General features: G+C 31.1%; 1 protein-coding gene across 1 annotated transcript; it reads right to left on the minus strand.

The window, feature by feature from the left end:
- Window positions 1-3,151: 3,151 nt before the first annotated feature.
- On the minus strand, window positions 3,152-11,166 carry LOC106692910 (uncharacterized). The gene is made up of 2 exons (XM_014439150.3): window positions 10,637-11,166; window positions 3,152-4,721 (listed from the first exon to the last, which is right to left on the minus strand). The coding sequence occupies exons 1-2, from the start codon at window positions 11,058-11,060 to the stop codon at window positions 3,571-3,573; spliced, it is 1,575 nt and encodes a 524-aa protein (XP_014294636.1). The 5' UTR covers window positions 11,061-11,166; the 3' UTR covers window positions 3,152-3,570.
- Between the last annotated feature and the right edge of the window lie 1,586 nt (window positions 11,167-12,752).

The raw sequence follows: 12,752 nt of genomic DNA on the forward strand, positions 1-12,752 counted from the left end.
AATATGAAAACTTAAACTCGCTAAATACTCTCTACATTTATGCAAACACATGAAAAACTAAACAACTCTGATTAAAAAAACTAAAATTTTGTCCACAATTGAAGAGCTATGAGAAAGTAGAATTGTATTAAATGACTTTATATTCCCATTGTGAATGCTAGAATTAAATTTTTATCATATTAAAACTTCCTCAAGTTTTAGAAAAAATATACACAGCACTATATAGGAAGGAGTATTTTAAAATATTCTTCCAATCAAATTCCTTTTTGATTTCTCCTAAAAGTTCATGTAGCATGTAACTTTTCAATTGTTTATTTACATATGAATATACCATTTACCAATAAACCAACAAGTAATAAGTCAACATTTAATAACTAGAAAAGTTTGATTAAAAATGGATAAATATATTCATATTAATCAGACTAATTTATTTTTCATTAATTTTAATCTAGAATAATATACATAATATAATAATATATTTAAAAATATTTCAATTCCCAATATTTACAAAAAAAGCCTGATTGAAGAATTAAGGGCTAGAGACAGACAAGGAATCTTAGTTAAAAATAATAACACTGAACGTTCTCTACAACAAGCTTATTCTAGAGTCTTTCAAAGTTACCCTAAGCCAATGTTTAATACTATTCTAAGAATATTCTTTATTTGTTCTTTTTTTTAAATTTATTCATGTTAAATTCGATTCTTAATGTGTGTAAAATGAAAAATTTTGTTCAAGTATTAAATTTTATACCCAAAAAAGAATAAATGTGCAATATAAAATTAGTGCCACATAGTTGAATATATTTCCTTGATTCGAAATTTCTGTTGAGGTTTGTCAAACTTTGCTAGGTAGATAACAAAATATGTAATTACACGGAAATCTGCTCTCTAATCATAAATATCTATGATATATATGAAGTATTAACAAATTATATATGCTGATATTATAATTCTAAATTCATATTCATTTTGCCATTTATAAGTGGCAAACGATAAAAGATTGTTTGATCGAATTAAAGATTTGTTTTAGACCAGCTGAGTCCCATGGTTTCACCTGCTTTACATCATAAATATAGGTGCCTGTTCCATAAGTGCATAACTAATTACATCTACTTAACTGAATAAAATCTGAATTTTACGTTAAAAAAAACTGACCAATAACTAAAAAAAAAAAAGTGTCTTAAAATTGTATGAGGGAAAATATTTTTGTCTAAGTCAATTCAAACCTCATTACAAATACACAACTTAAGAAGAATGATTGCAGGCACCTATCGAAGCTTTTTATCAAAGGGTTACTGGTCTGTCCCTGTGGGTTGTATCATGATGCTATATAGCCTAAAGTCTTCTTCAATAAGTAGTCTACTATCAAAGGAGTTCTTTGACTCAGAATGAATGAAAAAATAATTTTACTTTGGGACAAATGTCCCCTAAGAATAAATACATTGTTCACAAATGTAAGGTTAATTGTTTGGTAGACATTTAACAGCTTCAGTATACATGTTGAAATTATAAAAAGGCTTAGGTTAAATTATAATTTATAATGGTGATCAATAATGGCTGTATACATAGCTCACAATGATGCGAAGGTTGTGTTATAAAGTAGATGAAGGAATATGTGTTGTTTAAAGGAAAGGATGGATAAGGATTGGCGACTGGAGATAGGAAGAGAATTCTAGGAGGTTGAATGTATGTCAAAGGATTTGCTATGGGAGGGCATGTATAAATCGATTTGTTGGGATCTGGTGTTTAATGAATGGATGGATGATCGTAGAGAGTGAAGATGTTTTTTAATTTTAAAAACTTGGAATAGGAAAACACCAAGGGATCAAACTGTTAGTTATTGAGATTAGTCCATACAAGCAAACAAACTTATTACCTTTTTATAACAGAGTACATAATCTAATATTAGGTAGCCTGCTGCTACCTACTGGGCCTCCATTAAATTAAAACTTTTAGGAGCTACTCCTACCTACCAACCTGGTGGGTATGACGTAAACCAAGATTCTAGAAACAATCGTCTCACGTTAATTTCTTGTAAATGCCTTAACTTTGTTCTTGTAATAACTTGATGATATATTCTAGTATTTATTAATATAGTATTGTTTCAATGAATAATGACTAAGGATCTCTGATCCGCTTAAAGCTAGACTCTTACATGCAGTAACTCTCGATGGCCTTCATGTCTAGATATACCATTAGCCAAGATTTAACTTAATATTTAATCTGAAATGGATTCACTATCTGGAAGGAGACACTAAGTTCAGACACTACAAGAGGATCAGATAACTCTATCACTATTTTTATGCTTAAATTGTGATGTTATTTCTCAAAATCTCTTTTAGGCCTCTTCTCCTTCCTTGGTACTTTTGAGCGTATCAAGGGCGAATATCTCTCTCTCACCTTTGCCTTTTTACACGGTGAATACCCTTAGAGTGTGCATTCCCCACTCGACCAGGAAGGTAGCTTTGCCATACTCTCCTTCAAAGCAAAAGTAAAGCCAAAAATGCCACGCCCATGGAGGATAGGTTTACATGGAGGTTAAAAAGAATGTCTCTAATCTAACTAAACCAGAAGGTAGTCAGTGATTGGCTCGCATTCTTCCTCTACTCCTCCACCTTGCCCCTGGTTCATCATAAGGCTTTTTTGGCTCCACTTTTCCTGTCATATATACCCTCCATTATACTTCTTTCTCCAAGCACTCGACTCTTGGTGCAGAACCTACAGAGCGTGGATAATATCATGTGGATTCAAGGCAAATACCCTTGGAACTATCTGGTTGTATGTGCTTGGTAGAATAATTCCTTGCCGCACCTTACCTCCTAATTTGGTGCCTGCACTCATTTCAAGATATGTCAAGACAATTGGTTTGGCTTTAATATGCAACATTTTGAGATTACCATACAAAAGGAGTAATAGTGTTGTCAGTTATAATTTTAAGAATGAGTATTATCTAGAATAGCAGTGTACCAAACACTTGTATTTAATTTTTGCCTTGTCTGTACTTATTTTCCAATCATCTTAGAGTAATTTGTATTGAGAACACTTTTTTTTTAACCATAAATATAAACAATAAATTATTTAAACATTTATTTTAAATTTTTCTGTTTGAAACTACATCTTAACTTTTCTAACTTACTATCAAGCGATTGAGTATAGACACAAGTTAATTTTATTTTATTTAATAATTGTATACAATCAATTTTAGAAATATACCATTAATCGCAATTGTTGACATGCCTTAATTTCCAACATCATAGTAATCTTAAAACTTTTATCTTTTCATCTATTTCGTGTTTTTCCCATCGGGACTGTGGGATTTTGCTTCCTATCAGTTCTGAGTTATATTATTTCAGTTTGCTATTGGTTGCGCAACTTTATACCATTCGTTTAAGATCTATTTGCCTATCCATCTTAATAGTTCCAAAAGCCATTCAGATGACCCTTTGGTTAGGAAATGTTGTCCATTTTAGTCCATACTTCTGTAATTAGTATTCTTCCTTTTGAACAAAGGAAAATTTTTACTTAATGCATTAGGAACAGAATTCTCCCATTGAGACTCAAATGTAGTGATCATTTTATGTCCGTTTTAGAATTCGGCAAGCCAATTAGATGTGACAAAATTCTAGAAATCATTTCCGGTTGGGTAGATGATTGCGAATCTCCAAATTCTGTTAATATTATTCTTCCTGCTGTTTGTGGATTCTTGTAATCAATTTGAAGAGTGTTTGATACTTGTGATTTTTTATTACCTTCAGCATCGTTGTAATGGAGCGAGAAATGAGTTTTTCCTACTTTCTTGCTGTATTCTGTCGTAGGATACTGCTTTATCGAAATATTACTACATTCCTCTTCTATATTAGGACAATTATCCTCTTGATTATATTTTAAAGTGGTACAAGCTGTATTGACCTTGACATGATAGGTATAAGCAAAACGTATACAATTTTCAGGAAAAAATTGTTTGCAGATTGCTGTGGTTCTTTCCTCGATTCCTGACACCAAAAGCGGCATAAAATCAGATTGCCGGATAATAAGATTGACATATCCTGGCGGGTTACCTATGATTCCTCCTGAGAGTTTATTAACGTGTTTACATTGCAACATTTTTAGAGGACTGTACAGTAAACTATTGATGACATTATCAATCTCGTTTACATCTAAAATATTAGCGAGTGAAGGTAACACTTCCAGATTTTGAGAATCTTTGATTTGTTTGATATTGTCCGAAACACATGGATTGATTTTTGGTTCCATATCTGTGTTTGTTTCTTTCTCGACATATTGTTTCAAAGATTTATTTTGATTCATAACTGCGTTGACCCATGTGACTAAAGGCAAATCAGTTTGTACATATTTATCAGTTGTATTATGACTTATTTGAGCCTGCGCCTCTATCGTTTGAACATGTTGTTCTGAGTATGTAGTGAAGTTATATTCTGTTTGGCTCCTTGTCTTTTTAATGGTGCTCGGTACTATGCCTTTAGTATTAGGGGGTAGAAACTTACTAATATCTGAATCCGCCCAAAACCTAAGTTCTGTTGTTTCAATGGAACTGTTATTATTTAAAGCAGAAACATTGCGCTGTTTTCTTAGAGAGCTCAATACTTTCAGGCTCGGTATTTTTTCCGGTCTCATAAATATCTCAGAATCAGAAGATGCTCTTGGTCTATACGTTAAAGAATTTGGTTTTATGGAGTTAGTTGTATCTGTCACCACAGAATCTGAAATTCATTAAAATTTGTTGATCAAGCTGTTTATAAAACATATTTGCATGGATTTCATCCAAAATGATAATTTTCATGTCCAAAATATTAAGCAATAGCAGCTCATTCTGATATTTTTAGATTGTAAATTTAAAATAGTTATAAATTATGAAGAAGATGGTCGGGGGTGCAGTCAAAAGAAAACAAAAAATAGTGAAAAACTAGTTATTTGCTGACCTTTCGCTCCACTTTGTAGAGCTTCATGAGTGCTAAAAAAATATAAAAAGGTAAGTAAAGGAAGGGTTAAAATTATGGAAATATAAGTGGAAATAAATTATATACAAATGAACAAAAAGAAGAAATAAAAATAGTTATAATATAAAATAGACAATAATAAGAATATAAAAAAAATAAATACGTAAACTATTAGGTTAAAAATAAACAGAAGAAATGATAATACCTAAAAATAGAAAAGCAGAAAACAAAATTTAACACACCAAAAGACAGAAAATAAAGAAGTAAGTTGAGATTAAATAAAGGTCGAGAACGAATAAATAAAAAATAAAACTAAGAATAATAATAATAATAATAATAATAAGTAAAAAAACAAATCCGCCTGTAAAAGACCCATCTGTTCCAGTAGAGAGATTTCGAAACAGCGACGAAAAATCGAAAGTATACAAAGTGTAAGAGAGGTGACTATTAAACATCGTTGAAAATTTTTTTTTTTTTTAAATCGTTTAACAATGTTGGTCCTGATTTGTTCTTTACTTATTATTATTATTATTCTTAGTTTTATTTTTTATTTAATCTCAACTTACTTCTTTATTTTCTGTCTTTTAGTGTGTTAAATTTTGTTTTCTGCTTTTCTATTTTTACATGTTATTACGTTTTCTGTTTATTTTTAATTAACTCTATTGTAATTATATCTATTGTAATAATTTAAAATTATTAAAAATAAAATAAAAAGAATTTTAATCGTTTTTAAACCTTTTTCTAATATAAAAGATACTTAGGGTTCAAATTAAGAACTTTAATACTAAATAGATAATTGAATTTTATTATATAAAAAGACTCTTAATTTCAGGGCGTGTTGTTGCTAGGCAATCAGAAACAGGCATTTACAATAATTACAATTAATTAACTTAATAACTCTTTTATACATGAATCTCTTTTTATGTATAGCAAAAACTAACCAAGTTTACGATCTTCCTTTGATGAACCCTGGTATCTTCTTTTTTCTATTGTTCTGTCCTAGCGTCCAAAATGGCTTCCTTCTTGACAGAAATTGATGAGGACCTCCTCATCCTGAAGACATCCTTTCTCTTCTCTGTCCACACAACGAAAGCACGCCAAAAACCAAAACCTGTCTCCATGTTGCATGTAAACATCGATTGTCGCACAACAGTTAGGGATTTTAGCAAATGATTTACTTTCTGAATATTATTCTTTAGCACTATTTCTTGATTTCTATTTTTCCTTTAATTTACTGTATTTTCAATTATGAGGGGACGAGTTAAAATAGTCTTTATGATATTTGAATCTGCTCAACATGGCCTTGCTTCAACGTATCGCCATCTTGGTTTTGTTTTGAATCACGAAGTTATTATAGACAATAAAAATTGGTTAGCTTGCTTTTTGGATAAACAAAAAAAATGAACAATCTTAAAATGATACATAAAATAAAACATATTAAAAACCCTTTATACATCAAAATATATTATTTACTCAAAAAGAGCATATTACACTATATATATATTTCTTGTTGTTGTTCATTTGTATATAATTTTCTTTTCAATTATATTTACATAATTTTAACCCTACCTTAATTTGGCTTTTTGTATCTTATTGTCCTACTGTATCAAAATATTTTTAGTTGTTGTATCTTTTTACCCCTGATGAAGCTCTACAAAGTGGGGCGAAATGTCAGCAAATAAATAGTTGCTATTTTTATTTCTCCCCTGATCATCTTCTTCATAATTTGAAACAATACGATCAATTATTCATATATATATATATATATGATATGAGGTATAACAAATAATGGCTGTTTTCTTAGTTATTTTTATTTTCAGTGTTAGTTGTTATAATCAGCAATTTGCCTGAGCGGTAAAAATTTTATGGTCCATTGCCAGTTAAATAGTTATTTTTTTAAAAACTTGTGACCATGCATGTTATCATTTTCGACATAATCCATCCATACTGTTATATTTATCATTAGTATAAATATTATTGCATAAATAGTAGGAAAAAGAAAAAACTTTAATAATTTTTAAATATGTTTAGTAAAGGATGGCCTTCCGATTTCATGAGATGTACTAATTCACAGAGGGCTTAATTCTGTGGTTCTATTGAATAAAACGGATATATAATGTTAGAGAGAGATTATAGATTTATTTCGATTGATTACTTTACCATTATCGATAGGTGATTTATCTCTCCATCTTAGGAAGAGAAAATATTTTGAGTATTTCAGACGTAACACAATCGCTCAAGTTGCTGAAGAATCAAGTCATCAGGTGTTTGGAAGATCATGAATATCAGAATAGTGAACAAGAAGAGGAGACACTGGATTTCCATATAGAGTAGCAAAAAAATCTGGCGTGGTGCGTGCATCGCACAAATTTCACTTAGCACCCTAAAGACGTCCCCAAGTTTTGTGTAGGTTGCTACGCTGTGTTGAAGTCATTGCTAATTTAAAAAAAAAGATCTAAAGACTAGGGAAGGTGAAGATTATGAAAAAAATATATAAATTTTTCTGTTACTATAAAAATTCATATTTCATGGGTTGTAGCGTTTCACATTATTATTGCTCTATTTGTATGGGGTATAGGGGTTGCCCCTAAAACAAATAAATATGTTATTGTTTATAAAGGAGATGATTGGAGGTACAGTCAATAAGGAATAAAAATAGTTTTAAACTATTCATTTGCAAACATTTTACCCCACTTTGCAGGACTTCATCAGGGCTAAAAAAGAAACAAAACAAATAAAAATATGTTGAAAATTTAAGATAATAAGACAACAATAAAGTAAGCTAAGGTGGGGTTAAAAATTAATGAAATGAAAAAAAAAATAAGATGTGCAACAATAAGTATATTTAAAAAAGAAATAACATAGAGTATTAGATTTAAAATGAGCAAAAGACATTATAAAAGTAAAAATAGAAAAGTAGATATAAGAGAAATAAAAAAAAAAATTGTAAAAGCTTATTATTTATTTCTTTATTGCCCTAACCTGCCTGTTAGGCAGTACGGGTGCTCGCAGCATTGGGGACAACTTATTGCTGCAATATATCTTGCTCTTCTACAGAGGCCTTGCTAGTGTAATTTCTTCTCTCATACCCAGGGAGAAATGAGTAGAGCCCACAGCTTCCTTCCACCTGTACATAAAGGTCTTGTAGTACGGGTAGTTTTCTATCTTTATTAGCTGAGGGAGATCGCTCTCCAGAACATAGAGTCCTGTCTCTCTCGTCATCTTGGCTCTCAGTTCCTCATAGGCGGTACAAGCCAGTATGACATGCTCAGCGGTCTCCGGAACCCAACAAATTAGGCATAGGGGATTGATGTTTATGCCATGTGCAGTGAGCTTGGGAAACCCCCATGTCCCTTGAGTAACTGACAGACCCAGTAGTTGGAAAGAACCCACGTTGATTCTAGGCGTGAACCAATGTTAGGAAAGTATTTCCTTAGGGTAGTCCCTTTTGGGCTATCCACTCACCGTCAGTTCCATTCTTGCAAGGTTTCGTCTCGGAGGATCCTCTTCCATCTGTTTAGGTCTTCACCAATAATACGCACTTGGAGATTCTCCGAGTAAATCCGCCAGACCTTATCTTTTTACAGCATGTCGGTAATAGTCTTCTTGCATGGGGAGATTGATAGATACTCCTCCTGCTGACTAAACTAAGAGATGGGAATAAATAAAGGCCAAGAAAGAATTAACAATTCATTTTTATGTAATTTTTTAACTTATATTTACATAATTTTTAATAACCCCCTTTCTTTGGTTTTACTTTATTGTCATCTTATTATCTTATATTTTTAGTTGTTTTGTATCTTTTTTAGCCCTGAAAAGTGGTGCGAAACTATTTTTGTTTCTTATTGACTGTACCCCCAACCATCACCTTCATATTCGATCATTTTTACATATAAAATTATTATATGTATATTTTTTGATATCTTGTTCAAGACTGGTATTATTATTCGATTAAAATAATTTACATCCATAAGAGCTAGAGGGTAAATTGAGATTTTCTGATATGTTGGTAATTCGGCAAGGCATAATTACAGAATGGACAAAGAAAGATACTAGTAGTAAAGTTATTTTGAATCAATATTGCTATTTGTTCCATATGAAATATAATGTTATACATCATTATTTAAATAAAATAACAAAAATAACTTATTCTAGTAGGTTAACACTTTGACTGCGTAGGTTCCCCTGTAAATCACAATTTTTTTTTATATTTTCTTTTAATTTAAATAATCATTATACAGTATATAAAATACAGTATTTAGCCAAGTATAGTTTAAATAGCCGTTTTTTATAAAATACTTAGTCAGCAGAACCTAGAACGATAGCTGGTGGAAACCAAGACAGTACTAAAACACGGTTCAGGACAATCCAAGGTGAACAGGAGGTGCTTGAGGTCTTCTCACCACTCCGAACACAAGCTAGAAAAGTGACTTCAAGCACCTATGGTTTGTCAATAATGTGTCAACATCCGTGGTCAGGGTGTCAAGTGTAATAAAAAGTTAAGTATTTAAAATATTCATAGAGAATTTGATCAAAAAAATTTATTCTAAAATTTGGAAAATGTGCCTAAAAATTCCAATGATAGACCAGAGAACAATATGATAAATAAAAATGCAATTATTAAGAAGTTTTATGGATTTAATTACATAAATCGATGAGCACTTCTATATAAAATTTCATGTAATATTTAATAAAAAAAATATGTAATAATAATATATTTATTTGTTTTGGGAGGCAACCTCCACACAAATAAAGTTTGCATTTGTATATTACCCTTCATTGGGAAAAATTTGTCAGTTGAGCATGATCTTGATATAAATAACCGTTGCTCTAAAAGCACTACTTCAATCTGAAGTACTGAATCTCTGGCCCTTGATTGGTAGTTGTGGTTCACATTATTATTAGTCCTCTATTTGTTTATGGATTGCCCCCAAAACAAATAAATATATTGTTATTATATATACTTTCTGATATCTTGTTGGTATTATTATTCAATTAAAATAATTTACACCCATAAGAGCAAGATGGTAAATTGAGATTATTGAATATGTTGGTGATAAGGCAACAAGGCAACAGCATAATTACAGAATGGACAATGAAAGATACCAGCGGTATTGTTATTTTGAATTACTATTCTCGCTATCCGTTCCATATTTAATTTGCACATTCTAGTATAGACTCATAGACTAAAAATTCCATAGTAGAGCAAGTTATAATAATATTATCTATCACCCCCTATACTTATGAAGTTTAAGTCTATGATTGTATACTATACTGTGCAAATGAAATTTTTGTATCTTAGGATGGCATGTTAGCTGAAACAGTTTCTTTACGAATTAAAATCAGTAAAATAATTTTACCTTCTAATTTATCAAAAATTATTATTTTATAAATTCTTATTATATTGAAAACTGAAGCATGCCCGCAATGATAATGAATTTAGGTCATGGCCATGCCATATTTTTTACTACATGCATAAAAATTTGGATTTTTAAAGTGCAAAATGAATAAGAAGTATTTTTACCTCCTTTTTCAATAGTTGTTCTAAAAAATATGAATTTATTTGTATAAAACAAAGATGTGCATTGACATTCTTAACTTCTGTCAATATAGAGTATACTTACAAATTAAACTAATATAAATATATAACTAATATTAATAGATTTAAAAAATCATACCTTTTGATTCTCGCTTTGGTTTCCTTTTTTTCTTTTTGGTGACCGCGATAGTTTGGAGATTTTTCACTTTGTCTTCTAACAATGCTGTACTATGAGCTATGATTTTTGCTTTAGTTTCATTTGATATATTTTTGTTTTGCGAAGAGAACATTTTTGTGGGTAAGACCTTCCTCATGAACCTTAAGGGAAATGAAGAATGAATTTCAGTCGATTCTTCAATCAATGATTTTACAAATTGGATATCACCCTCCAAATTGTCCGTTTCTTTCTTCAATATGATGAAATCTTCATTAGTATGTAAACTATACTTATGCTTTGTCCTTCCTGGACTAAACCGGGTCTTTATCTGAGACAGTTTATCATCGATTTCCACAAGTTTCGACTGACACTCCACTAAAATTTGAGATAAGTCTACTGTCGACATTTCATCAGTTTAAAAAGAACAAAATGGAATATTAATAAAAATTGAACTATTGAATTTAGGTTAGTTATAAAAATATATAACCTAAATAAAGGGACTAAGTGCCAAACAGTTGTTATGACAACTATTTTTTTTTTTTTTAGGATAATAACCTATAAATCTTTCTTTTAGCATTCATGAGCCTATTTCTAAGCAGTTTAATAGAATAATGAAAATGAAATTGAGAATAAATAGTTCTAATTATAAACTGTATTTGTATTTTATATACTTGAGTCCTAGCTGTGTAATTTATTTATATTTAGAAAATAATTTTGTTGTAGTTTTTCTGTTATGTAGTTGTCTTATTTATGCATACTACTAATAATATAGGTTAGTTAAGATGTCAATTGGTAGTTTGAAATTGTTACTTTAAGCTAATATATACACATATCATTGGCGTTTCTTTCCTTAAGGGTATGTACCCTGTGTATTCGGACTGTCAAAATGACAGTCATCCTTCAAAAGCTAGAATTCACTTAAAATCTATAAACGTTATTTAGGGAAGTCGCTTTTCCAAAAATGTTCAAGAAAACGGTAAATTTCAGGGAATACTTCTCAGACCTCTGATTAGAAAATCTAGTCGAAATAGTTGGAAAATCTGATCTCTCGATCCATTAAGTTGCACAACGTGGAAACATTGACCGCTGGAGCATTTGATTATCAAAAGCGTCTTTGAAAATTGACTGCAATTATAGTATAATTATACTGGAATGATTGTCGTTTACAAGCTTTAAAAAAATACATCTAAATGTGGAAATAATGTGCATAATTTGTCCTGACATCAATTTTCTTCTTTCTTCATTAGAAGTCCTCGATAATGGATGTCCAATAGGTAAGGTGCCCTCGATAGTAGGTGAATATACAGGAAGATTGGTGAGTGTTACGAGTATGCACCGTAAATCCTTGGAGGATAGAAACTGCTACTGTCAGCAGTTTCGAAATTGAAAAATAACAAACATTTCCCGCCTTCAACCTCGCTTTTATTTCCTCATCTATTTCGTTTTTTCTAGTTACCGTAGAACCTGAATACTTAAACATATCAACGTGTTCAAACGTATTTCCTCCTATATCTATATCACCGAAATTGCTCGCGTTTCTACTGCTAACCATATATTTTGTTTTATCCGTATTTATTTCAAGACCGAGTTCCTTAGAGGAGTTTATGAACACAGTTGTTTTTAGTTCTATCGTTTCCTTGTCCTCACACAATAATGCCAAATCATCAGCATACTCAAGCACAGGTATTTTACCACCCAAAGCTAAACCCTTTTCGGTATTCATCACACTTTTAAGGACATATTGTAGTGGTAGATTAAATAAGATAGCTGATAAAGAATAACCTTGTTTTAAATCCGACTGGACCTGGAATTTCTCAGAATACCTATTACTGATTCATACCTTATTAAGGGGCCTCTTCATGTGGCCAAGCCCTGGCGAACTCAGACATGCGCGAGCATGTGGATGGGTGGCTTGTACGAGTTGGCCTTAGCTCGTTGCCGACCCGTCGAGAGTCGGTTTTTTGGACACAGGTCAAAGGGGTTCGTGAGAGGGCTCGTGTAGCATCTCCACCATTGTTCTTTGTCTGGTTGCAACTGAGAGCTGTTAGGAGGTTAAAGGTGTTTGTTGGTACTTTTTATAATAAGTTTTATATTTAAT

This window comes from Halyomorpha halys, unplaced genomic scaffold, assembly GCF_000696795.3.
Source record: "Halyomorpha halys isolate HHAL.00 unplaced genomic scaffold, Hhal_1.1 Scaffold78.1, whole genome shotgun sequence".
Taxonomy (NCBI): Eukaryota; Metazoa; Arthropoda; class Insecta; order Hemiptera; family Pentatomidae; genus Halyomorpha; species Halyomorpha halys.

What these genes read in the sequence shown, in the direction of transcription:
- LOC106692910 (XM_014439150.3), bottom strand. Translation starts at nt 11,060, where the DNA reads ATGTCGACAGTAGACTTATCTCAAATTTTAGTGGAGTGTCAGTCGAAA. An exon ending in ACCAAAGCGAGAATCAAAAG is followed by an intron (nt 4,722 to 10,636) that starts GTATGATTTTTT and finishes AATGAATTTCAG; the next exon opens with ATTCTGTGGTGACAGATACA.